A 27,504-nucleotide genomic window follows, 5' to 3' on the forward strand; every position below is an offset into this window, starting at 1 on the left:
AGCGAATAAAGAAGTGAGACACAAGGATTTGTTTTACCGAGGTTCGGTTCTCTCAAACCTACTCCCCGTTGAGGTGGTCACAAAGACCGGGTCTCTTTCAACCCTTTCCCTCTCTCAAACGGTCCCTTGGACCGAGTGAGCTTCTCTTCTCAATCAATCGGGAACAAACTTCCCCGCAAGGACCACCACACAATTGGTGTCTCTTGCCTCGATTACAATTGAGTTGTTCGCAAGAAAGAATGAAAGAAAGAAGCAATCAAAGCGCAAGAGCTCAAAAGAACACAACAAATCACTCTCTCTAATCACTAAAGCTTTGAGTGGAATTGGGAGAGGATTTAATCTCTTTGGTGTGTCTAGAATTGAAAGCTAGAGCTCTTGTAAGTAGTTGGAATGTTGAAAACTTGGATGTCATTGAATGTGGAGTGATTGGGGGTATTTATAGCCCTAACCACCAAAAATGGTCGTTGGAAGTGTGCTGTCGCATGGCGCACCGGACAGTCCGGTGCGCCACCGGACACTGTCCGGTGCGCCAGCCACATCAGCCTGCCGTTGGGTTCCGACCGTTGGAGCTCTGACCTGTGGGCCCGCCTGGCTGTCCGGTGGCGCACCGGACAAGCCCTGTAGGCTGTCCGGTGTGCCACCCGCGCGTGCTCTGCTCCTCTGCGCGTGTTGGCGCATTTAATGTGTTGCAGTCGACCGTTGAGCACGAAGTAGCCGTTGCTCCGCTGTCACACCGGACACTGTCCGGTGACTCACCGGACAGTCCGGTGAATTATAGCGGAGTGGATTCCCGAAGCTGGAGGGTTCAGAGTTGCTCTCCCTTGGGGCACCGGACAGTCCGGTGAATTATAGTGGAGCGCCTCTGGAATTTCCCGAAGGTGAAGAGTTCAGCTTGGAGTACCCTGGTGCACGGGATACTGTCCGTTGGTGCACCGGACACTGTCCGGTGGTGCACCGGACAGTCCGGTGCGCCAGACCAGGGCAGCCTTCGGTTGTCCCTTGCTCTCTTTGTTTGAACCCATTCTTGGTCTTTTTATTGACTTATTGTGAACCTTTGGCACATGTAGAACTTAAGGACTAGAGCAAACTAGTTAGTCCAATTATTTGTGTTGGGCAATTCAACCACCAAAATCAATTAGGAAATAGGTGTAAGCCTAATTCCCTTTCACGTATGCCCTGACATGTAATATTCAAGCCTAAGTCCTTAAAATATCTAAAACACAAGCATATGCATGTTAAACACGGTAACATCTCTAAATACTTTCTACACAAAATCAAGCAAACTCTACCCTAAGGCAAGTTGACAGGAAGAAACCTCGGCCATGCGATAAATGACATGCTCATACTGAACGGGACCGAACTTCGTCTTGTATACGTCAGATTTCCTAACACCATCCTTAGGCGCATCAGGTTGTTTTTACCGACAAAGCACCAAGGGGGCACTGAAACTAAAACAAGACCAATTCAATCTTAAACCAAAACACTGTTTGAAAACAATCGTTGCGGTGGGGCAACTGTATTGAGATGCTTGAGAAGGAAAAAAGGAGTTGTAAAGTGGTGGTGATGAACACATAATTCACATAGGTGAGATAGTCAAATGATGAATATATGCACCCTGGAAGGCTGCTACTAATTACACATTCCTTGAACCTTCCTGTAAAAGCTTAGTATGAAAGATGTAAGCTTTATTTGAAGGCAAGAATGCATGGAGATTTTTTTCCCTGGCGGAGTATAGACTTGTGCTCCTCTTCCGTCCACGGGACGCTCTTGCGTCGTTCCTGCATGGCCTTGAAGCAACTATTCCCCACATCAGCATCGGTGCCGCTCTTCCATTCTTCGCGTCAGTGCCTGGCTGCCTGCTCCCTCCTCCTCTATCCTTGGGGTGTGGCGGCGGTGGCTCCAGATCCCTCAGGTGTCGCTACAGACGACTCCTCTCCAGTGTAGCGCGAGAGCGAGATTTGGCCAGCCTGGATAGCGGCCACGTCCTCCACCAGCGCTTCGTAGTGTCGTCGCACCTCCTCCTCCGTCCGCGTCGGGCGAGGATCACGAGATCTGCTCGGATGATAGAAAGGAGGGGCGAAGGGTTTGCTACCTGGAGTCATCGAGCTTGGGTGTGGACTTCTTCTCGACGCCGAGGACAACGGTGTTCGTGCCGCGGATGGCCTCAAGAGCGTACTCCACCTAGAAGATGTGGCCGTCGGGGGAGAAGATAGTGATGGCGGGGTCGTAGCGGGCCATCGTGCTGGCATCCTCGACGGTTAGGGTTTGAGCGGCGGTGGTGCACTGCTATTACAAGGACCTCACTACAAGACTACAAATATGCAAAATCGCGCACCAAATCCTCACCGTCTATAAGCAAAACACCTTCAACAAGCTACGCCAATATTATTGCTCTTACCACATTAGAAATGCACCACAACCTCGAATACCCACGAGGACGTAAAAAAAGTAGTTTTTTAGATTAGGGAGGCGAGGAGGTGCTCATAGATTCGTTGATGGGGCCGAAGATCTCTTCAACCTTGCCGATTTGGGTCTTGTTCTGTAGATAGATGGGCACGTTGAAGTAGGGCACCTTCTCGTTGGTGAGCTTCGTCATCGCCTCCCCCTCGCACGCGTGCAGGAACGTCGAAACCTTTGCGCACGCCAAGACAAACAGAAACCCCACCAGAAGGTCAGAAAAAAACGAGAATACCAGAAAAGGAGCCAATACCCTGACGGGGAGTGGGTAGGAGTATTGGTGGCACCGACCGACGACCTCCGTGGGCGGGCCCTCGTCGCGGAACCCGCCACCGAAGCGGCCCCCACCGCCACCCCGGCCACCACCGCCAAATCGGCCCCCGCCGTGGCCCCGGCCACCTCCTCCGCCGAACCGGCCACCACCGCCTCGCCCTCTCGGTGGTCACATGGCGCGCGGTGTGCTTTTGGGCTCGAGGAGAGTTGGCTGAGCTGGATGCGGAGGATGGTCTTGGCGGCGGAGAGGAAACGGCGTCGCGGCCGATCCGCTCCGAGACGTGAAGACCCATCGAGGCCACGTCGGGGTCGATAGCCTCGTCCTCTCCCCACGCCATGGTCGGAGCGTTGCGGGGGAGGAAGGCGTCGATGTCGGGAGGGTGGGGATTGCGGCGAGCGGGGGGGGGGGGGGGATTGCGGCGCAGGGGCGGGTGGATCGCGGCGGGCGGGCTGGCGGGCGTTGGGAGGCGGGCAGTCTACATTATAGTCTTAATAGTTAGTAGAGATATGTGCCTTTTCGCGCCTCTATATGGGCCATTTCGTGCCTGCCTTAAACGGGTCGTGCTCGTGCCCGCCCATGGGCTGCGACCTCGGTCCAAACCCGACCCGATATATCAGGCCGTGCCGGCCCGGCACTAAATTATTTCGGGTCGTGCCGTGTCTAGACTGTGTTTTTTTTTCGTGCTTCGGGCCGGTCCATCAGGCCCGACCCAAATGTACACCTATGGGATGGGAGGAGTGGTGGGGGAAAGAGTGTGCCGGTCTGCTTCCCACGCCATTGCTGACGCTTGCAGAAGCTCCGTACGGCCGTGTCGCCCTCCATTGACCATGGAGGTGTGAAATCTTGCGTGAGCCCTTACGCATCTTCGAGCCTTCCACAGTTCCACCTCCCGCCTGCTGGACCCTAGGCTTTCTTGCCCCACGCCGTATCCACCAGCACGAGTGGAGAAACTGAAGCACGATCCCGACCACTTCAGAACCCGATTTGGTGGCCACCTCCGTGTAAGGGGCTGGTAGTCAGCGCCCCGACTTTAGTCCCACATCGGCTAGCCAAGGGGGCCGTGGGCAGCTTAAAAAAGGGAGAGTCCCCCTCCTCTCATCAGCCTGGCTTTTGGGATGTGAGTGGTGGGCTCTCTTGGCTGGGCCAGCCCACGAGCGCATGAACGCCCGAAGCTGTCGAGTGTGGGCTGGGCCGGGGGTTGGACGCTGACATCTGGTATCAGAGCCCGGTTTGGCCCATGCCTGCCTTGGGGGGGGGTTCCCAAGGGGGTGGGATGTAAGGGGCTGGTAGTCAGCGCCCCGGCTTTAGTCCCACATCGGCTAGCCAAGGGGGCCGTGGGCAGCTTAAAAGGGAGAGTCTCCCTCCTCCCATCAGCCTGGCTTTTGGGATGTGAGTGGTGGGCTCTCTTGGCTGGGCCGGCCCACGAGCGCATGAACGCCCGAAGCTGTCGAGTGTGGCGATGGTGGGCTTTGGGCGGACTGGCCCAGTGGGTGCGTTACAATTGGTATCGGAGCCTACATTGCCGCTGCTGCCTGGGAGAGCTTTGGGCCTCTTAGGGGGGTGGGATGTAAGGGACCGGTATGCACGCCCTGGGTTAGTACCACCTCGCCTAGCCAAGGGGGCCGTGTTGCACTTATAAGGGCGGGCCTCCCTTCTCTCTCAGCTTAGGTTTTGAGAGCGAGGTGCCCGGGCGGACTGGCCCAGTGGGTGCGTTACACTCCGATTTCGCTAGTACTTAATCCCAGTTACATCAACAAGAATTGCTCCTCTAAGTTCTATTGGAGCGTAATCTGATCGGTTTGGGTCGGTTCGAGAACTTGAGATTGCGATTTGGGAGTTGCGGGAGAGAAAGGAAGAGATGGGCCAGAGCAAGGCGGAGTTTTTGGAGCAGTTCGGTGGGGACTACGGTTACCCGGACGCGCCCAGGGGCATCGACGATCTGCGGGCCGCCGAGTTCAAGCGGCTGGAAGGTGTGATTTCGCGTCCTTCTCAATTCATACGCGAAAACTTGAAATTGAATTTGTTGGTTCCTGTAAAAATGAAGACAGCTATTTAATGTTTGGGTTAATTATGTCCGTGCCATTATAATTTTCTACGTTTTGATATGTGCCACTAAATTTCTTAAGCTTGTAAATATGCCATGAAATTTCTAATCAACTCTTAAATACACCATTTTGTTGAATCAGACGTAACTCTTAAATAAGAACACATTTTCGTATTTCCTTTTTTACCCTTGTTCAAAGTAAACCCAGCAGAAACGTTGCTACGAACGCAGCCATTTTGTGACTTTTCGTCTCTCCAAACATGCGCTCCGTAACCCTAGCAGCCGCCACCGGAGCTGCACGCCCATCGTAGCTGCGCTCCACTCCTCGCTAGAGCTGCACAGTTGATGTACTGACAAACAAAGGTAAAAAAGGAAATCCGAAAATACGTGTGCCGGTGGTACTTCAGATTGTGTATTTCAGAGTTGAATAGAAGTTTAATGGTATATGTGCAATCTTAAGAAGTTTAGTGACACATATCAAAACGTAGAAAATTATAATGACACAGATATAATTAACCATTAATGTTTTTGTCATACTCATTCGCATACACTCCTTTATTGGGAATTTTGAGTTTTGTTGTTGTGGCTAAGAGAGGAGTGACGCCAATTTTGCATTTTGCGGACGTGACTGAGAGCATGCTTGATTAGGATGAGAGGATAATCTTAGGCCTTGTTGGATTCCGATTAGGCCTAGGACTAAAGTTTAGTCCTAGAACTAAAGTTTAATCTCTATTTTGGCTCCAAGACTAAACAGGTTCAGAACACATTAAATGCATTATCGAAAGACTGAAATACCCCTTGTATGCATAAGACGTCACATAGAGAGAGAGAGACGGCAATAAATGAAGGGCAGGAAGAAATAAATCCGCTGTAGTCACGTTTAGCTACCCTTTGAGAGACTAAAGACTAAAGCAAAAAGGATTAAACATGACTAAAAACCAAGGACTAAAGATTAGTTCCTGAAGCCATACGGGACCTTAAGCTTTACATATATGGAAATTGAAGTTTGCTATGCTAGCTTCTAAAGATGTGTTGGTTTTGAGCAGGGATGGTTTACCTGGACCATGCTGGTGCGACACTGTACTCAGAGGCACAGATGACGGATGTTGCTAGAGACCTTATGTCTAATGTCTATGGGAATCCTCGTATCCTTAAATTTGGGTCTTATGTCACGAAAGTTCTTTTTTCCTTGGTAGCTATTTACTTAGAAAAATTATTGTGGTTGTGTTCTTTGACATGCTTTTAGATAGTCAGAACGATCCAAGCATGGCTACAAGTGATATTGTTACTTCTGCGCGGCATCAGGTACTGCATATTATAAATATCTGGACTTATCATTCTTATGTCTGTGTTTTCAATTATAGAACACTTCCTTAAAAATCAGCAAGTACACGGGGAAGACCCCAAACCCTAGACGGGTATTCTAACAGTTCCTTTGAAAGAAAGTCAGTGCTGGTGATTGGTATCCGTTATTGATTTTATGCTCACAAGTTACAACAAATGTTTAAATGTCTATTTCAGCGTATGTTCTAAAGTGGAAATACTCAATTATATGTAATTGAAGTTGAAAAGGAGTATGTATATACTTTTCATGCTTCGTTCCGATCAAAGAAATTGTGAATTGGTGCTAACATCTTACACAACTGTATGTGATCGTCAGAAGTTGCAACCAGCCTTCTCTTGCTTATGATGCAATCTTTATTCTCACAGGTCCTAAAATACTTCAATGCATCACCAAAGGACTACAAATGTATATTTACATCAGGGGCAACAGCAGCTCTGAAACTTGTTGGTGAATGTTTTCCATGGAGTAGAGACAGCTGCTATATGTACACAATGGAAAATCATAATAGTGTGCTTGGGATAAGGGAGTATCCTACCATGATTACAATTACAACTCTACTTACTGGCTAGTTAATGTATATATCACTATGCAAGTACACGCTCCAATGGTGCAATGTGTCATAGATGCTTTATCTACATATCTTTATAGCCTCGTGCCCTCAGATGTATGGCAAAACAACTATTTTCCTTTCTACCCCATCATCAATAGGTTTTATAAATCTCTAAAATTGTTTTTTGTTGAAAATGGGTTCTTTCATTAGCAGTCTATTTCAAAAGCTGAGAAATTCAAACTGACACAGTGTACCAGAATGTGCATTGGTCCAATACAAACTGTAGATTTTGTCCCCTTAATATATTTACAGATATGCTCTGAGCAAAGGAGCTACTGCATCAGCAGTTGATGTTCAAGAGGTTATCGATCCATCAAAGAGTCATGAAAGTGACAGTATGTTTAAGGTTTCAAAACACCTAAATCAAAGAAGAGGTGATGATGTGCTTCTGCACAAGTATCAGAATGGGAGCCTGGCACCTATTTCAGGTAAGGACCTTATAGACATAATGTGTTTTCTTCAGCTGTGACACCTATTCTTTCATCCAACTGAACAGTGATTGTCATTCTGGGGTGATTCATATTATTCTCTTCATGTGATGTAGGAAACAGTTTAAATCTATTTGCATTCCCTTCAGAGTGCAATTTCTCAGGACATAAGTTCAACCTCAGCTTGGTCAAGTTCATCAAGGAAGGGAAATTTATGGATTTGCCATCACAGCAGCAGTAAGATATTTGATGCATACAAGGCTGTTCTAGATGTCTAGACAAGTAACTGGATTTGTCTAGCAGTCATCATCCCGTTTTCATTGGATGTAGCTTTGACATACTTATCAAGTTCATCATTTGCAGGGGCCAGTGGATGGTTCTGATAGATGCTGCAAAAGGATGTACAACTGAACCACCAAACTTAACCCTGTATTCTGCTGACTTTGTTGTCTGTTCGTTTTACAAGGTAAATGTGCACCTATTTTTGCTTTCATAAGTCTTTTCCCAGACATGTAACCATTTGTTATCTTTTGACAAACATGTAGATATTTGGCTATCCAACTGGTCTTGGTGCCTTAATCGTAAAAAATGGTATGCAACAAGCAGTTATCATGTAATCTTATTATTATTTCGTTTTCTTTCCTTCTATTCTCCATACAATCGGCTTTTTTTGTATGTAACATACAATAGGATATAATCTACACTTATAATGATAAGTTATTTGGATTGGTACCATTACAATTTTGCAAGTTCTGAGAACTACCATTATTATTCACCATTTTCAACTACTCTGAGACACACCATCACTATTCTTCCTCCCTTCGAAATATGCAACAGTGCATGCCCAAGGAGGCCTTGGGCCCAGTTGCAGGCGTCTCTGGTGACCATGTGTTTCCGTATGGTCGATTCTGCCCTCACCATCAAGTGGAAGATTGTGAGCAGGGCCGGCTCATGATTTTAGAAGGCCCTAGGCCAATCTAAATTTATTGGCCCTTATATACTTGCATATCGTTAAAAACAACACTATAAATAAAAAACAAGTCTATATGAACATCATTACGAATATATTAAACTAGTAAAAATTTGGTACCTTATTTGACACTATACAATGTTTCTCAAAATAAACAATTGCGTCGAGCATTTCTTGAAGCAAAATCATTAAGGACAGTATTTAGGTCAACATTTGTCAATACATCCTCTCGATAGAACAAGTAGCCAAGCCATTTAACCTTTCCTGTGTCATAGTTGACCTTAGATAATTTTTTCAACAACTTCAATTTTGAGAAACTTCTTTCGGCTGAGGCTACAGTGACAGGTATGGTCAATAAAATCCGATATGCAATAGAGACATTTGGATAACAATCTGCAATTGTAATGAACTGAATAATCTCAGATGCTATCATCAAACCATCTGGTAAAGTTACTTGCAACACTTCTAATTCACTGATAAAATCATTGAGATCAACGTCAGATGAGTCATCATGAGTAAAAGTTTTTGCAAAAGTAGTACAACACTTTCTCAGATCTCGATCATCTAAAGACTTCAACCTTTCTGAGTTTAATAAGAAACCAAAAATGTTTTCAAATATCTCCATCTGCTCAAATCGACTATTCAATGAAGCAATTGCCATATCAATCATGACAAGAAAGTAATTAACTCTGAATGACTCTATAGCTGATAATGCTTCTTCTTCATTCTGATCATTTTGTTCATCAAAATGTTTCTTTCTTTTAGCTTGATGGCTTCTAGGAAATACTGGCTCTACATCCATCTCTTCTGCACTTTTGCAATATCGATGATGCGACTGAAGCCTTCAGCTCTATACTTCTTAAAATATAAAATGACCCCTTTAATTTGTTCGAGTGCAGCATCCATGCACACAATCTTAGATTGCAGTTTCTTATTCACCATATTTATAGAAAATAAAATATCATGCCAAATAACCATACCACATAAAAACTCAAAATTTTCAAGTGCAGTTACTAAACCTTGAGCATCACTTAATCCTTTTGGATAATTTGTAGAACATCTCCCTACTTCCATCAAAGCATCCCTTATTTGGGGAGTTTGAAACCTGATAGCTTGTACACTTTTTATTCGACTCTCCCAACGAGTAGTGGACAAAGCTTTGACTGTTAGTTTAGGAACATTGTCAAGCAAAATCTTCCACCTTTTAGTAGAACTTGAGAACAATACATATATCGGTTGTATAACACCAAAGAATGAAATAGCTTTGGTACAAGACTATGCCATATCACAAAGGGTCAAATTTAGACTATGACATGCACATGACATGTATAAAGCTCTTGGATTAATCTCAAGAAAACGCTTTTGAACACCCTGATGTTTTCCCTTCATATTAGAGCCATTGTCATAACCTTGACCTCTCACATCTTTAACATTCAATTCAAGAAGTTCCAAACGATCCATCAATTCTGTAAAAAGACCAAATCCTGATGTGTCATCTACTGGCAAGAAGTATAAAAAGAACTCCTCAACTCTTGGAGTGCTACTTGATATATTGACACAACGTACAATTAAAGTCATCTGTTCTTCATGACTTTTATCTGGAGTACAATCCAAGATAATAGAGAAATATTTGGCACCCTTGATGATACTAAAGATATATCTTCTCATAGTGTCAGCAATAAGTAGAATGAGCTCATTCTGAATATTATGACCAAGATAATGATGATGAATTTCATTATTTTGAATGCGCCTAATGTGTTCTTGCATCACAGTATCAAATTCAGCAATCATCTCAATTGAGCCTAGAAAAATACCATTACTGTCTTGATAAATTTTCTCATTTGTTCCTCGAAGGGGCAAATTATTTTTAGCGCAAAACTTCACAACAGCAACAATTCATACCAATACTTGTCTCCATCGCTCTTTTTCTTTTGCAATTTCACGTTGCAAATCATCATCAATCATCTTGTTTTTGCTTAACCTCGACTTGAGTTCATTCCATGTATTCATGTTCCTCATATGCTCAGTACTATTTTCATGTTGTTTTATCCTCCCACTCAGATGCTTCCAGTCACTCAATCCAGCATGTGCCAGTAAACTCTTGGTCTCATTTGATTTGAACAATCGACAACAAAAACAATAAACTTTATCCACATGCTTAGAATAAACTAACCACTTTCTATCAACAATCTCAGAATTACTTAACTTTATCTGGTAGAAAATATAGGAAAAATACCTACCAAGATTGTCTTTAGGGAACTGCAGATTCAATTCTCTCATAGGCCCCTTTTCAATTAAAATATCTCTTCTTTTATTGTCTAGATTATCCCATGTTTTAGGATCAAAGATTTCAGGAAAAGATTCTTCTCCATCACCATCCTGAATGACCTGATTATCCTCATCGTCATGATTGATTTGAACTTCATCTAAATTTTGTTCCTGTTCTTGATTGTGTGTATCCTGGTCATCTTCCTCTAAATCCTTAGGATTATCCTTAGGAGGAACATTAGTGCTAGCTGAGAAAAATCTATGAATAGCACCTTTCTGTGATTCAATTAATTGATTTTCTCGCTTTCTTTTGTTCCTCTTTTGAGCACCAGACAAATGTTTTGTAGGCAACATTTTAACACTCGTTAATACCTAAATTTATAAATAATGATATGCTGATTAAAAACTGTTGAAGTGTATAAGTGGATTGGCTACCTTCTCACATCAGCTTAAGCTTTTGGGTTGAACTGGTTAGTGCGTCCATTCTAACATGGTATCAGAGCCAGAGGTCTCGAGTTCGAATCCTGGCAGAGGCTTTATTTGTGCCTCCACCCATTTATTTCCACGTTTGCGCCTTTCTCTTTGGCTGCGTTTGCGCCTTTCTCTCTGGCTGCACGTGAGTGGGGGTGTTGAAGTGTATAAGTGGATAAACTACCTTCTCCCATCAGCTTAAGCTTTTGGGTTGAACTGGTTAGTGCGTCCATTCTAACAGTGTTGAAGTGTATAAGTGGATAAACTACCTTCTCTCATCAGCTTAAGCTTTTGGGTTGAACTGGTTAGTGCGTCCATTCTAACATGGTATCAAAGCCAGAGGTCTCGAGTTCGAATCCTGGCAGAGGCTTTATTTATGTCTCCACCCATTTATTTCCACGTTTGCGCCTTTCTCTCTGGCTGTGTTTGCGCCTTTCTCTCTGGCTGCACGTGAGTGGGGGTGTTGAAGTGTATAAGTGGATTGGCTACCTTCTCACATCAGCTTAAGCTTTTGGGTTGAACTGGTTAGTGCGTCCATTCTAACAAAAACAATAACTAACATGTATTCAAAATTCTAGAGCAAAGAACATGTATCTAACTTAATTATAAAGATAAATACGCAATTTAAATTAATCAACCTTGAGCTTGACGTCTTGCTGGATGACGTTGATCTAGGGCATTCAATCCTCTTCCAGCTTCTGGATGCTTGACGTCTTGCTGGATTGAGCGAAGAATATGCTTGCTTGCTTCTGGATGCGGCCAGCCGGCCAGCGGATGCTTGCTTTTTTCTATCGCATACTGCTATAGTGCTGTATTGATGGAGGCTTCTTCTAAGGCGGCGCCGCGGCGACGGCTGCTTGCTTGTTTTTTGGATGGCGGCATGTACTGAGTATTATATATAATATTGGGCCCCTTATTTTGCTAGGCCCTAGGCGACGGCCCTTTTGGCCTATGGCCAGAGCCGGCTCTGATTGTGAGACTGGGTCCAAGCAAGGGTTGTGGAACCCTTTTTCATTTGAAGGAGAGAGCATAATCGTCCATACGGAAATATGTGGTCGCAAGATACTCCTGCAGCTGGACCCAAGGCCTCCCCAAGCGTAAACCATGGCATATTTCAAAGGGAGGAAAAATGGTATTGATGCACCTCATAATAGGTGGATAGTAATGGTAATTCTCAAAACTTGCAAAATTGTAATGGTACCAATCCAAACAACCTATAAATTAAGTTACTACAACAACTTCTACATGGATGCTGGTGATCGACCTCCCAAGCAAGGGGCAAACTCTCTAATGACTCCTTCCCTTTTTTTTATTCAATGGCAGAGGCTGCTAGTTTACTGAACAAGACATACTTCAGTGGAGGTTAGCACTTAGTCATGCACTGCCTTTAATGTTTGTTTGTTTTCTTTGTTTTTAGTATTCTTTTGTAATTCTTATGGCATAGGAACGGTAGCTGCTTCAATTGCTGACATCGACTTTGTTCAGAAAAGAAAAAGCATTGAGCAAGCTCTTGAGGATGGAACAATCTCATTCTTGAGCATATCTTCTCTTCGACATGGATTTAAGATAATCAATATGCTAACTATCTCGGCTATTGCACGGTACCTGTCAGAGATATATTTTGGTCCTGATATCCTGTCTATGGCGTACTTCTCATTTGAGTTGTTCTCTTGTAGGCATACTGCATCTCTTGCTACTTATGTGAGAAATAAAATGCTAGAGCTGAAGCATAGCAATGGGAAAAATGTTTGCATGATCTATGGACAGACTTCTAAGGTACTATTACCCAGTCACTTCATGCCTTCAGTTTTTCTTTGCTTTCTTTGACCTCTAGGGAATTATCACAATCAGTAGAAGAGGTACACTTCTCTTGACATTTGTTAATTTAGCATATTTATTATTTATGTTGACTTATTTGTAGGTGAATCATCTGAAAATGGGTCCTACAATCACATTCAATTTGAAAAGAGAAGATGACACCTGGTTTGGATATCGTGAGGTGGAGAAGCTTGCCTCACTGTCAAGAATTCATTTGCGTGTAGGGGCCTCTGCTTTAGCATGTGTTATAAACTATGTTCTTATTGGTACTTCCTTTATCGGGCTCAGTAGAGAATAAGCATTTCAGTCACCACCATCATTTCTAGATTTATGAACGAATACTATGCTGGATAAACAAAAAGTATCATACGTTTGGGTTGTGCAAATCTATGCATGTCTGACACATGTATGCATGTTTGACACATGTTAGCTGACAATCGTATGAGATCAGTAATTTCTTTCCACTTAGGACTATTTTGAGTGCTTCTCTGATCTTGGCTGATGTAGCTTCTCCACTGTTTTGCAGACGGGCTGCTTTTGTAACCCTGGTGCATGTGCTAAGTATGTTGGTTTGTCGCACTCAGATCTTGTTTCCAATTTTGAGGTACACAATGCGACCTTATCTGCTCAGTACAACAACAATAATAATGTAATACCTTACAGTTTTGCATCTAAGTAAAGCAAATGTGTTACATGTCAGGCTGGGCATGTTTGTTGGGATGGTAATGATGTAATAAATGGGAAACCAACTGGTGCTGTGAGGATATCATTTGGCTATATGTCTACATATGAAGATGCAGAGGTCTGATATTTTTTTCCATTTTATTTATTTTTAAGGCTTAACTACATCTTCTGACTGGTCAATTCTGTGCAAGATCATCTCTAACCTGTTACCACTCATCTTATAACTCTTTTTTTTTCCAATAGGAATTTCTGAAGTTCCTACGGTCATCTTTTGTGTCCAAACCTGTAGGATTGAACAATGAATACATGGTGAATATGGATACTCTTAATTTAGTAGGTAATTTCATAATTACCCTATAATATGAAAATGGTGATATTTGATTTTTAATCTTTTTATTCATTTAAAATTTTGATTTGTATAGTTTAATTGCAGATGATTGGAGCCAACAAGCTCTTTCAGTTATTCGCTTGAAATCCATAACTATCTATCCTGTAAAATCTTGCCAAGGATTTAGTGTGCAGAGCTGGCCACTGACAACTGGTGGTAATGCATTAATTTGAGACCTTCAGCAGTTCAGTTTTTTTCATCTTTGTAGCTTTGCTACAGTATTGTGGTTGCATTATATTTGTGATTCATAAATTATATTGGCTCTTTTTACCTAGGTTTAAAATATGACAGAGAATGGCTTCTCCAAGGATTAGGTGGTGAAATTTTGACGCAAAAAAAGGTAACGGTTTTATGTTCTGGTGTGTTTTCTGTTCTCCAAAAAATTGAAAAAGTGACTGCATTATTTGCAACCATCCACTATTTGTCCAAACTAATTTTGGAATAGTAGGGAAATGTTCATTAGATGTTGTTTTGTATGGAACTTTACTTTTTTAGTATATTTTAACTGTCATCTTTCTTTTATATTTTAAATCCTTATTCTTCTGGCTAGAACATCTAGCATAAGACAGATATGATAACAAGTTGACAACAACAAAACGAGTAAGTTGCGTAGGCTAGAGTTGAAACCTACCAAAAGCCAAAAACCAAGATTTAGGCACATGGATAGCTATTTTCTATTCGCTTCTATTCAAGGTTAAATCTTTGGATATGTTCCATCCTTTTAAGTTTCCTTTTACTGTCTCTTACCATGTTAACTTCGGTTTTCCTCTGCTTTTCTTCCCATTACTATCCTGTCTTACGATCCCATTACGCACTAGAGTCTCTAGAGGTCTTCATCAGATATGGTCAAACCATCTCAATCGTTGTTGTACAATTTTTTTTAATTGGTGCTACCCCTAGCCTACCGCATATTATCGTTATAGATTCAATCCCTTTTTTGTAGGCCACAAATGCAACACAACATACGTATTTCCGCAACACTTATCTGTTGAATATGACATTTTTATAGGCCAACATTCTGTACCGTACAACATAGCAAGCCTAATCGCCGCCCTATAAAACTTGCCTTTTTAGCTTCTACAATACCCTCTTGTCACATAGAACGTTAGATGTTTGACATCACTTTCTCTACCCTGTTTTTTTTTTCTCGAACAACGCAGGAGATCTGCATGTCATTTCAATTAAGGAGAGAAAAACAAGAGGTCTGGCAAGGCCAGACCGATTACAAAAGGAACACAACAAAACCCACAAGGCCACAACTCAGACGAGGGTCCTCAACCACGACCAACAAAAAGAACACCCTAAAGAAAAACTCAAACTAAACCATCTAGCGACCCAACCAGGAACTCCTGTAGCTTTGAAGCTCCAGCCATGCACCACATTTTGCATTCCTCCACAATCTTCCTTAGAAGATCAGATATACACGGTCTTCCATTATAAAAAACACAGCTATTTCGGTGCTTCCAAATTTTCCAGGCAGCAAGGATGATCAGAGAGTTCAGCCCCCTATGCCTTCCCTTTGGCGTCAAACGAACCACCTTTCTCCACCACTCAGGGAAAGAATAATCATCCAGAGTGGGAGATAGACCTGGAATGTGGAGTGCCTGGAACATATGAAACCATAGCTGTCTAGAAAAACTGCAACCAACTAGAATGTGAATGTGATTAATGGTCTCATCTGCTTGATCACAAAGGGGGCAAACCTCAGGGTGGGGTAACCCTCTTTTGGCCAGCCTATCGGCTGTCCAACGACACTTCTTGAACACCAGCCATATAAAGAACTTGCAACGAAGTGGTGCCCAACTCTTCGAAATTTTCTTCCATGGAGAAAAACGGATGGATCCAACAAAGAAAGCTGCATATGCGGACCTGCTAGAATATTCCCCTGAATCTGAAAGCTTCCATCTAAAAGTGTCAGGAACCTCTGGCTATAGGATAACCCCTTGCACTTGATCCTAGACCTGGACATAATCAATCAGAACTGGAATGGTTAGGCCCCTTGAATATCCATCCACCACCCACTTGAGATTATTTAGAGCTTCAGCTACAGTTCTTTATTGATCACTCTTCTTGCAATATTTTGGATCAGGTAGGGGGCCAAATCAGCAATGGAATTACCATTTAACCATTTGTCTTTCCAAAACAGGATCCTTTTACTATTTCCAAGCACTGGAGAAGTGGCTGTATCAAAAAAAGGTCGTAGCATTCCGAGGGACCCCAATTTGGAAGCCAACCCAAGGACGGGGCCAGTCCACCTTATGGGCCCGTAACTAACGGATTTTCAGAGCCCAGCCTAATTTCTCCAGATTTAGAATTCCCAGACCGCCATATTCTAGAGGGCGTTGCACCGTTTCCCAAGACACAAGGCAATTGCCTCCATTAGCCTTCTCCTTTCCCTTCCACAGAAAACCTTTTCTTCCTTTGTCTATAGCTTTGATGACCCATTTAGGGAGGTCAACCGCCAACATTTGATAAATGGGGGAGGCTGTTAGAACAGCACGTACCATGACCAAACGACCCGCTCTATTCATTAAAGAGGCTTTCCAACCCGGCAAGTAATCAGAGACTTTGTCCACAAGCCGCTGTAGGGCTTCCTTAGGTGGTTTATGAATAGAAAGAGGCAGGCCAAGGTAGGTAATAGGAAAATCAGTGATAGAACAGGCCAAAATTTCCTCAGTTTGGAGCCTTTCTTCATCGGTACAGTGTATAGGAGCCACTGAACTTTTTGATAAATTGGTCTGCAGCCCTGAGACATGACCAAAGAGCTCAAGAATGGCTTTGATAACCAGCAGGTCCATCCGGTCAGGCCTTAGAAAAATCACTGCGTCATCAGCATAAAAAGAAATCCGGTGTCTGCCGTGCTGAATAGCAATAGGGCTTAACATATTATTCCTCATAGCATAATCAACCAGATAATTAAGCATATCCATTACCAAGATGAAGACCATGGGAGAAAGGGGGTCTCCCTGACGAAGTCCACGCCATGGTGGACAGGCATACCAGGTTCACCGTTGACAAGAATTCGGGTGGATGAAGTGGAAAGGAGCAAACAAATGAGGTTGCACCAACGCTGTGCAAAACCCACATATTTCATGGTCTCTAGCACTAGCAGAAAGGGCCAAGAAATGGAGTCGAATGCCTTAGAGATATCAAGTTTGAGGAGCACATGAGCTTCTTTCTTGTGCAAGGCCCTGACCATCTGCTGTACAAAAATATAATTATCATGTATGTTTCGACCCCTGGTGAAAGCACTTTGGTTGGCTGAGATCAAAGAAGGTAGCAGAGGTGCCAATCTGTTTGATAGGATCTTTGTCACTAGTTTTGCAAAGCTGTGAATCAGACTAATGGGCCTGTAGTCTACTAGTCTTTCACTTGTGAGGCGTCAACTTTCTTGGGAAGGAGGGAGATGAAGGCAGAATTAAGTAACCTGAACTTGGTCACATGACCTCGAAAAATGTCAGTAAGAGCTTCCAATAAATCATGTTTGATAATGCTCCAGCAAACTTTATAAAAGCGACCAGTGAAACCGTTGGGACCCGGTGCTTTATCCGAAGGTAGGCCCCGGATAGAATCCCAAAATTCCTCCTCTGAAAATGGGACTTCCAAAACTGAAAGATCATGTTGCTGCACCCCAATCTCAGGAAAATCAAGCGTGAAATCCCTATGAGCTGCTGTTCCAAGCAGATTTTCATAGAAATCTGAAACTGCTTCATGTTTTTCCTCTTGTGTGACTGCCTGAGAGCTTTCCGTTTGCAACTTGGCAATAAAATTCTTCTTTTTCCTGAAACGGGCCTGCTGGTGGAAGAACGAGGTGTTAGCATCGCCTTCACGAAGATATAACTTCTAGAGCGCAGCCGGGCAATGGTTCGTTCCAGGGAAGATAAACCAAGACAATGCAATTTGAGTTTTTTCCTCAACCACTCACTATCAGAAAGCTCCCTGGAATCCCTAGCAACTTCCAGCCTATGCAAAATCTCTTTTGCCATCTCAAGCTGGAGCTTTATGTTTCCCACATTTCTTTGCCCCCATCTCTGTAAGTCTTTACTGAGACGTTGCAGCTTCAGAAATAGGCCCTCAACTGCACAGGTAGACTGCACAGGAGCACTCCAGATTACTTGGACGACCTCAAGAAACCCCGGCACTCTTGTCCAGAAACTTTCGAAGTGAAAACGACGCTTTCCTTTTGACTGAATTTTCAGACCAAGGATCAGAGGGCAATGTTCTGAGACAGTAGAAGCGTTGCTTTGAAGCACTGAATTAGGGAAGATGTTTTCCCAATCCTGGCAACAAAAATCTCTATCCAGGCGAACCAAAGTCGGGGATCTGCGCTCATTTGACCAAGTAAACTTTCGTCCCACCAAAGGAGTTTTTTTAAGATCCACATCATCCAAGAAATGGCGAAATCTGCCCACCATAGCCCTATCCAAGTTAGAGTTATTTTTGTCAGACGCCTGATAAAACATATTAAAATCCCCAGCGATCATCCAAGGCCCATTGCATAATCCTCTAATGCTCCTGCAAGAACATCACCTTGTCCTCATCTGCTTGAGGTCCATAGACACCCGTAAACCACCAATTCTGACCTTCAGGTTCAGCAAAGAGAACTGATGCAGAGAAATTATCCACCCTTGTAGCCACAGCCAGGCAAATATTATTTTTCCAAGCAATCAGAACTCCCCCCTTGTACCACTTGGTGGCAGGGTCACAAAATTATCGAATTCTGAACCACATACAGAAATGAACAGAGAGGAGCTCATAACAGCTACTTTAGTCTCCTGGATACAAATAATATCAGCCTTACAAGATTGAATGACCTCTCTAACAGAATCACGCCTAGCCTTGTTATTCAGGCCCCTCGCATTCCAAATTAAAATTGAAGAGGGGTTCATTGGGTCAGGGAAATGAAGAACAACCAGGAGCAAAGAGGGGACTCAGAAACCAGCAAGAATTCTGGTCGAGCAACCTGCTCTCCTTCCCCAACTGTCCAGCCAAAGATTGCTGCTGACATGTTATTCTGCAAGTAAATCCCCAAAGAGCTTGCTGTACTTATCCTGTTCTTCAAGGTCGAACTTCTCGTGATTACCAAAACCCAAAGATTCCATGACCCTTTTTTGAGCAACGCTGATTACTGGTCCTAGTGAACATGGCTGAGCCCCCGCGACCCGTCTGTTAGAAATATGCCCTAGAGATAATCACAGAGATGAACATATTTCTTTGTATTCATGATATATATATTGTTTAATTGAATATACATAAAAGGCACCTTGTATTGATTAACAATTATATGAATTATTTGAGATTTTTTACTTGTATGGTTATTCTAAATAATGTCCCTAGTCAGAGTCGTTGACTAGCACATGTATTAGTTGATGACTACATTTCACAAGTCATGGATGAAGATGTTAAACTAATAATGTTGGCGCATGTATGATATGAGGCTGGACCGACCCAACGTGAGCTATTGTAATATATTTCTCTTTTTGCAACATGTATAATGTGTCCTTATACCTGAGATCGTCGCATGTTCTCAAGATGTGAATTGACTTACTTAGGGACTTTCAAACGCTACTCCGTAACTGGGTAGTTATAAAGTTAGTTTTGGGTTTGTCAGGAAGCATGTTGTGAGGCATGGTCAGTCAAGATGGAATTTGTCCCTCTCTTCTTGAGAGAGATATCTCTGGCCCCCTCGAGTGATTGGATCAAGAAATGCATGGTCGTGCTAGGGTTAAGTGTTAACCAATGAAAAGATTCCAATTCATAGTATCGAGAAAGAGAGGTCAGCTTAGAGCCAGACCAAATATCGTGAGACAAAGGGAACAACATGTACGTAATGTTGCAATGGTTCGTCTGATATGATCTTTACGTGCGCATCGGAGTTGACATGTCTTGCTAGAGGCCGTTGTCAATTATTGGGCCAAGTAAGAGTACTTGGGCATGTCTATATGTACGTGAACTTATAGGGTCACACACTTAAGGGGAAGGAAGCCTAACTCGGATTAGATCCGAAATTAGACAGGGCTTTAGGGTTACTGATGGGCCTCGGAGTCAGAAGCCCACCAGAACGCCTATATAATGAGGGGCAGGGGCGTGGTTAAGAGAACCCTAATTCGCCACCAGTAAACGAGCAGCCGCCCGCCCCTCGCACTCGCCTAGCCGCCGTCGCGAACCTAGCAGTTCGGAACGCGACGCTTCCTCCCTGTACATGTGGTTACCTCGGAGTGCCGCATCTGGAGCACTAGGACGAACCGCGCGAGGACGTGAAGGACGCCAGCGACTGCACAGAAATGCTCGATGCGTTCGTCTACATTGAGACGTTTTTCGCTGCCCTGTGCGTCTAGTGGTAATTCCATAACCTATAACCGCAGTAGTTCTTGTTTTTATTGGGTCAAATTTTTTGTTTTGCGCTAGTGTAGCCTCCCCATATTCCTTCATCGTCTACTTCTGCGAATGGAGCAACCAGTAGGAGGAGCCCTGTTTCTCTACCCTGCTTTGATTTTATGGCTAACATATTCATCAATATCCTCATCTCTATATAGCATTGATCCTAAATACCGAAAGGTATCCTTCCTAGACTGACCTTCCAAACTAACATCTCCTTCCTCATGTGTAGTAGTGTTGTAAGTCGGTCTAAAAATTTTGGACTCTAGAGTCCCCTATCGTAACTCCAGTTATCTATTTACTCCTGCCCGACTTTCATCAGCTAGCACTCTATCGCCCGTAAAAAGCATACACTAAGGGATATCCCCTTGTATAGTTGTATGTCCCTTGTGACCTTTGGACCTTTTTTCTCCTTCTTAATATATTTTCGCGCAGTTCTCTTGCGCTTTCAAAAAAAATGTCCCTTGTGACCTCATCCATCGCAAGGCAAAGAGGCAAGGGCTCAAAGCCGACCCTTGATGTAGTCCTGTTCTAATATGGAAGTCATTTGTTCCCCATCACTTCTTCGAACGCTAGTTACAACATTGTCGTACATGTTCTTAATGAGTCCAACACATTTCGTTAGAATTTTATGTTTGTACAAAACTCACCACATACCAGTTCTCGATATTTTATCATAAGCCTTCTCCAAGTTGATGAAAACCATGTGTAGGACCTTCTTTTGCTCCCTATATTGCTCCATCACTTGTCTTATTATGAAAATGACTTCCATGGTTAACCTTCTGAGTATGAAACAAAGTCGATTCGTAGAGATCCTCATTATTCCTTAGATGATGTTCGATAACTCTCTCCCATAGCTTCACAGTGTGGCTTGTCAACATAATTACTCGGTAATTGGTACAACTTCATATATCTCCCTTATTCTTGTAGATTAGTACTAATATACTTCTCTACTTGTTAGATATCTTGTTCGAGCGAAAGATATGATTGAACAACTTGGTTAGCTATACTATAGGTCTATAGCTATGTACCAAGGCATCTCCATGCCTCAATTGGGATACCACCAAGGCCCATCACCTTACCACTTCCATCCTTTTCAATGCCTCTCTAACCTTAGATTCTTGGATCCTACGCCCAAAACGCCTATTGGTGTCACCAAAAGAGTCATCCAATTAAAAGGTTGTGTTCCTATTCTCTCCATTGAACAATTTGTTAGAATACTCTCGCCATCTATATCTGATCTTATCCTCCTTATTGAGAGCTGCTCTGTATTATCCTTAATGCACTTAACTTGATTGATCTTATATATGTTATTCTCTTCTTCCTTTGTACTCAAGCGTTGGTAAAGATTCTCGTATGCCTTACCCTTTGCCACACCTACAACTCGCTTTGTGGTCTTCTTTGTTACCTTGCACTTTTATATGCTGTCCATACTCCTGTCATGATACACAATTAGAGTTGTGCAATTTTTTTTTCTTGGACACGCATGAAAGCTGGATATCTTTATATAAAAAAGGAAAAGGGGCAAGAACCCTTGCAACACACACCCAATGCAGAATTTATCAAATGAAATCTGTATTGAGAGCTTACTTCTAATCTTTGGAAATTTTCATATATTCAGGTTCCAGAATTGAGCTCTATCTGCACATTGATTGACCTGGAGCTTGAGAAACTCTTCTTAGAGTCACCAAAATGCAAGGATAAATTGCAAATCTCTCTTCTAGATAATCTGGCTCATCTGAGTGAAGAAGTAGATGTATATGGTCAAAGGTATGGTTGTATAACTGTGTACACGTTCAACTGTGCTATGACAATAGCAGTTTTTACACATCTGTTTCTGCCATCTTTTATCATATTCCTCATGTCGCACTATTTGAACTCAAAGGAAATCAGAAAATAAAAGTAGTTTCTAGGGATTTTGTGGTTCTTGTTCCTACAACAATTAGTATTTGGTTTACTTAGGGGGTGTTTGGTTTCTAGAGACTAATTTTTAGTTCCTCCATTATATTCCATTTTAGTCCCTAAATTGCTGAATACGGAAAATTAAACTCTATTTTAGTTGCTGTATTTAGCAATTTAGTGACTAAAATGGAATAAAATTGAGGGACTAAAAATTAGTCCCTAGAAACCAAACACCCTCTTAAGCTCATTCTCTTGACACTACCTACTCTGATTTTACAGATAACTTGAGCTTTATTGTGATAATACCAACAAGTTTCGGCAATTGTTTCAGGTATGAGGTGCAAAGTTATGGTGACAAGGTGAACTCCTGGTTCAGTGTTGCTATTGGACGTCCTTGTACCTTTATGAGATGCTCAAGTTCCAAGTACCGTTCCTGCACGATTAATGGTGGGAGGGATCGCCTCTGTAGGGATACTCGAAGCAAACTTAGTTTTGTGAATGAAGGACAGCTGCTTCTTGTTTCTGAAGAAAGTATATCTGATCTCAACAGCCGATTAAGTTCAAGTATGCAGTTCTTGCTTCCCCTTTTTTGTCAAAAGGAACAAAAAAAATGTTCGTCTTTTGTGCTCTCTGTTTTGCTCAAAAGGACCAAAATTTACCCATTCTACAGAACTTAGCCAATATATCCAGTTCGTTTGACACTAACAGCAGATATTGTGTAGTCTGCACACCAAATTTCTTTTGATAACCTTGTCATGATAACTCACTTGAAGTTACACATGTGCCAGGTCATGGAAATGGTAAGCAAGGGGTGTTGGTTGATGCAATGAGATTTCGTCCAAATATTGTTGTCTCTGGGTCCACACCGTACAATGAGGATAACTGGAAAAGGCTTCGCATAGGGGAGGCCTATTTTACTGTAAGTGCCTTTTCCCCTTCGGGTCCAGTCGTCAGAGGGGACTTTGATCGATTGTGTGCTAATAGTTAGGTGCCTTTGCCGTATTAGGGTGACCGTCAAATATTAAAGCAAAATTGGCTGCTGGGACACGTTTGCAGAGACACAATACAAAACTGATGATTACCCGTTGCACTCTATACAATTTTATACTTTTCTTTCTCAAGCCCCTGTACAATTCGTACTGATTCGCTACTTCCTTCGATTGAAAATACCGGTTAGAGTTGTGCAAAAAGGTTAACAAAATGGATCAAACGATATTTGCTAGCTTCTTCGTTTACGCTTAGTTGGAAAGATGTGTTAATTTATTTGTGAGAGATGGCATTTATTCAGCAAGTGAAAGAAAGGAAGAAAAGAGGGAAGAGGTGCATTGAAGTTCCAGGATGACATGTATTTGGAATGAAATTGAGACTTCTAAAACAAATTCTTTGAGTCAGAGGGAGTGTATCACACTTCAGAGATTAAAATATACCAATTTAGAAATTTTGCCATCTGTCTTTGTAAATGATCATGCCCGAGTGCTAATTCCACCAATAATAAAAACCCTAAAGGAGTTAGCTACTTGGTTAGTGGCTGCTAAACTAGCTTTCGGGCACATTTGACTTATTTGTTGATTGCTGAATACTTGTCTCATTTTTCTGGAACGTTCAATGTACAGTCCATGGGAGGATGCAACCGTTGTCAGATGATCAACCAATATCAGAGCTCAGGGCAGGTGATCAAGTCAAAGGAACCGCTGGCAACTTTAGCATCGTATAGACGAAAAAAGGTGGGTTCATGTGATATGCCTTGCTTGTCTGTCGTTTTTTGTTTTCTGTGATCTTAAAACTACAAAATTTCACATGCGCCAGGGGAAGATTTTGTTTGGTGTCCTGTTGAACTATGAAGACGGCATGGAGGGAGAAGATGATGCCGTTGTAGAGAGATGGATCAAAGTGGGGCAAGAGGTACATACATACCTCAATGATGACTTGTGCACATACATACCCGGAAGTTTCACCTGCACAAGAGGCTGACGGGTAACAGTTGTCACAATACGTGAAAAAATATAGACTTTCAGATGTTATTAACAAGAAAGTGGTGCCATATGTATGTAACAATTTTCTTTTCATGCCTGTATGTGACACATAAGGCCTTGAAGCCTGTATTCAGACACAAATACATAGAAAACAAATGTACGTTTCACTCATGTCAGTGCTGGTGCGACCATAGAGTGAGCTACAGACCGGTGTGCTTGTGAGCAGTGAGCCAACAATGCTGCATGCATGACGGTACAGTAACTCATATTCACAACCCAGCTCAAACTGTCATTTATACACAGCATCACACCCCAACAGAAATTATGCTATTTGTACACGGCACCTTCAGCAGCATGCATGACGGTACCAGCTTCTGAGCTCAGTTTCATAACAGGTCGCTGGCAGCCTCATCACAGTTGGGCTAATATGATAACCCTGCCCGCTACTCAGCTGTCTCCTCGAGATGGAACAGCTTCCCCCGGACGACTTTCCTGCATTCAGTCACGATTTTACCATGAGAATAAGTAGCACACGGTGCCATGGTGTACGAAAAAAAAGGTGGGATAAACACGTTAGTTTTAGGCTAACGCAAAAAGCAACAGACCTTGGAGGGCAACGGTCCTCATCAGACAACACCTTCAGCAGTCTTTGTTCAAATGGCGTGGTGTGCCAACTGACCCTCTGATCCTAACAACGGTTACATTTAGATCAAAAGCGCATATATAACCACACGTTAAAAAAGGAAAGAAAGCATTGGATAGAGTGACAAATGAGTACCTCTCTGTATCTGGTCGTTGTGTTGGGGATACCGTTGCCATCCCATGCCTTGGGCAACCTAGGAGTAGGGTTACTGGTATCCAAGTTGAGATCAGGTGCAACCATGAAGACAGGCTTCTCAGTTAGAAAGCTGCAGTCTTCATCATCTTGATTCTCAGCATCTGCGGAGGAAGATTTCAGCCAGCGGGACAGGCTCAGTGCAGCGTTCTTTTCATCCGAGTTGGATTTTGACAGTGATTCTTCTACTCCATATGAGGCATTAGGATCAGGTGCAGAATATGATGGAGTTTCAGACAGTCCTGATTTGACCACTGAAGTTGAAGACGCTTGGGTTGGATCCTTGGTAGAATCTGCTCCCAAGTCTCTCTCCTTTAGAGGATCGGACGATGCCAATGGTGAAGAGTCTTCTGTCAGTTCAATCTGCTGAAGTCTGTTCTCGATGGATCTGAGGACAGGGTATATGAATTGTTTCCGAGTCCGCACACGCTTTCCAGATATAGAGGTCCCTCTGTGTGAAGCGTATGCTGTCCCAGGGGTCTGCATGTCATCCCTGAGAACTAGAGGAGTTGGAAACGGCGAACCACCAGAATCAAGTGGCTTGTGTTGCATGTTTTGAAACAGCCTCTTTTCCGAGGAAGCTGAACGAGGAACATATTCAGCTCCATGATGACGCCCAGCATCTTCACTGTTCAGTATAGACCTGAGCGAGTGACGCTCCTCACATCTGGGATTGCGTTGCCTAGGAGGCATTTATTTATTTTTTATCTCATGACAATACCAAAAAAAAACTCTGGAACTTGTGAAAATGAGAGCAGTTCTTACCCTTGTGATGAATTAGCTTCAAACAGCAATTTGCAATTTGCCGGTGGTCCATACGTGAGCTTGCTATCACACTGCAATTCCAGAATGAAGGGCATCAGACAGCTGAGCTAGTAATGGAGCAGTTTTTTTTTCGTTAAGGACGATCCCACCTCATTAGTAGTTTCCAAATTGTTTTCATACGATTGCTCATTGCGTAGTTCAGCTGGGGTTTCAGAGATAGTGCCGCATAGCTTCAGGTAACTTGCCTGGTTAGAGTTAGGAGTGCCACGAAAGTCACCTTAGAGGAGGTTAACCATCTTAAGCCCTTTGAGTAAAAACTGACGGTTTAATGTGTTTCACAAGGCCTTATAAGAAATTAAGCAGCAGTGCGTCAATGTGGCACGCGTACCTCGCGTCTGAGCTCCTCATCAATTCCACACCCGTCAGCCAAATCCTCATGAAATCGTCCGTCCCTTACCAAGCCTTTTCCCGATGCAACAACAACAACAAACACATACGTAAAACGCCCTGACAGCCGAGTTCTAACGCACAACCGAACACGAGGAAATGATCATGAAAATAGACGCAGTACCTTCCTCATCCCAGATGACCTCCGCGGCCCGATCCCCGCGCACGAGCGCATCCTGAAACGATGATGACCACGAGACAGCCGCCAGATGAGCGCTTAGGGACGGAGAGCGAGGAGGGGCAGGGGTTGGTCTTACTCGGAGGCCGGAGCCGCGGCGGGGGCGCGCGCCGAAGCACGAGCGGATGAAGGCCAGGATGACGGCGTCGAGGAACTCGACCACGGCCCTCGCGATCGCCTCCGCGCACCGGCGCATCGCGGAGAGCCCGCGGCGTAGGGCGGTGGCCGTGGCTTAGGGTTTGGTTTAGCTGCAGCGCGGGCGCCGGCGCCGGCGCCGCCTGTGGGGGGTCGCGGCGGAGAGAGAGAGACGTACGTAGGCGAGCGAGGTGAGGGGGGAGATGCGTTTGAAATGGGGACGGGAGGGAGGGGAGCAGAGGGAATGAAGGGGAGGCCACCGGCCCACGGCCAGTGAGCGGCACGGGAATCGTGTCGTGTCTTCGTTGATGGACTGGGCTTTGCATACCCAATCCGTCATGTCGCGGCTGGGCTTATGAATAATATGGGCCAATGAATTTGTTTCGGCGCCAAAGCTGGGCTAGCTTCTTCTCCGCGCCAAAGCTGCCCGAGTCAATATTAACAACACCAGCAGCAGCAGTAACCCCGGCCGTTGTCTTGCCTGGCCTGGCCGCCCGTCGTCTCTGAACTTGTCGTCTGCTGGCTGATCGACCTCCGATCCAGCTCCTACCCGTACGTCAGCTCCTGAATGCCATGACCTGTTTGGAAGATGGTCGTGATCTGTTTGGAAGATGCGGAGTCGAAAGACGAAACGGAATGAAGAAGCTAGGATCCAAGCCTATCTGGATGGATCCCATCTGCACCTTTTGGGCTTTCTCTGGCTATGGATGAGCAGCATTTTCCCATTCGGTTCGGCAGGGATAAAGTCACGGGTAGGTGAGAAGTCGGATACAGCACACAACCAAACTTCAATTTGCACGTGCATCAAATAATAAAAATAGTGATTTACTTTGAAAAAAATGGTTTTGGTTTGTTTGGTGCGAGGTGTGTGCACGGACTGATGCTAAAAGGCAAAATTCCTTCTATGTCATCAGAATTTATACTTATTCTTTATGTGCCACTAAGTGACATATAAATATATTTTTTTATGTATATGACATGTGAGGTCAGTGCACACAAGGAATAAATATATTTTTCGATCACATACAAGGAATTGGCCCATACTAAAATGCATGGCTGGATCTCAGAGACTATCTGAATAAAACAACGATGTAAACAAACATGTCCCTTTACTGTACAAGAAATTAGGCTGAA

The 27,504-nt window shown here is 43.6% G+C and overlaps 2 protein-coding genes and 1 pseudogene across 7 annotated transcripts; 1 reads left to right on the forward strand and 2 right to left on the reverse strand.

Annotated features, from left to right (window-relative positions):
* Positions 1-2,461: 2,461 nt before the first annotated feature.
* On the reverse strand, positions 2,462-2,905 carry LOC103629654 (putative H/ACA ribonucleoprotein complex subunit 1-like protein 1; annotated as a pseudogene).
* A 1,487-nt stretch (positions 2,906-4,392) lies between these two features.
* LOC103629655 (molybdenum cofactor sulfurase) lies at positions 4,393-24,181 on the forward strand. Of its 2 annotated transcripts, none has more exons than XM_020539337.2 (22): positions 4,393-4,701; positions 5,822-5,920; positions 6,022-6,080; positions 6,486-6,646; positions 6,983-7,158; positions 7,275-7,395; positions 7,522-7,624; positions 7,704-7,749; positions 12,191-12,229; positions 12,312-12,468; positions 12,544-12,643; positions 12,789-12,866; positions 13,212-13,289; positions 13,386-13,487; positions 13,613-13,706; positions 13,803-13,913; positions 14,033-14,097; positions 21,757-21,905; positions 22,369-22,601; positions 22,826-22,956; positions 23,651-23,761; positions 23,844-24,181. In XM_020539337.2, exons 1-22 carry the CDS (start codon positions 4,590-4,592, stop codon positions 24,006-24,008), a joined length of 2,490 nt encoding a protein of 829 aa, XP_020394926.1. In that variant the 5' UTR covers positions 4,393-4,589; the 3' UTR covers positions 24,009-24,181. The 2 variants fall into 2 exon arrangements, with proteins under 2 accessions (XP_020394926.1, XP_020394925.1); XM_020539336.2 differs by having other exon boundaries at positions 4,394-4,701; positions 12,789-12,905; positions 23,844-24,179.
* LOC100191773 (Protein JASON) lies at positions 24,081-26,702 on the reverse strand. Of its 5 annotated transcripts, none has more exons than XM_035959362.1 (8): positions 26,315-26,702; positions 26,182-26,233; positions 25,999-26,072; positions 25,760-25,855; positions 25,611-25,681; positions 24,789-25,512; positions 24,616-24,692; positions 24,081-24,502 (listed from the first exon to the last, which is right to left on the reverse strand). In XM_035959362.1, exons 1-8 carry the CDS (start codon positions 26,429-26,431, stop codon positions 24,454-24,456), a joined length of 1,260 nt encoding a protein of 419 aa, XP_035815255.1. In that variant the 5' UTR covers positions 26,432-26,702; the 3' UTR covers positions 24,081-24,453. The 5 variants fall into 5 exon arrangements, with proteins under 5 accessions (XP_035815255.1, XP_008647300.1, NP_001130670.1 ...); XM_008649078.3 differs by having other exon boundaries at positions 24,789-25,527; XM_008649077.3 differs by having other exon boundaries at positions 24,104-24,502; positions 24,616-24,698; positions 24,789-25,527.
* Between the last annotated feature and the right edge of the window lie 802 nt (positions 26,703-27,504).

Source organism: Zea mays, chromosome 6, assembly GCF_902167145.1.
Source record: "Zea mays cultivar B73 chromosome 6, Zm-B73-REFERENCE-NAM-5.0, whole genome shotgun sequence".
Classification (NCBI taxonomy): Eukaryota; Viridiplantae; Streptophyta; class Magnoliopsida; order Poales; family Poaceae; genus Zea; species Zea mays.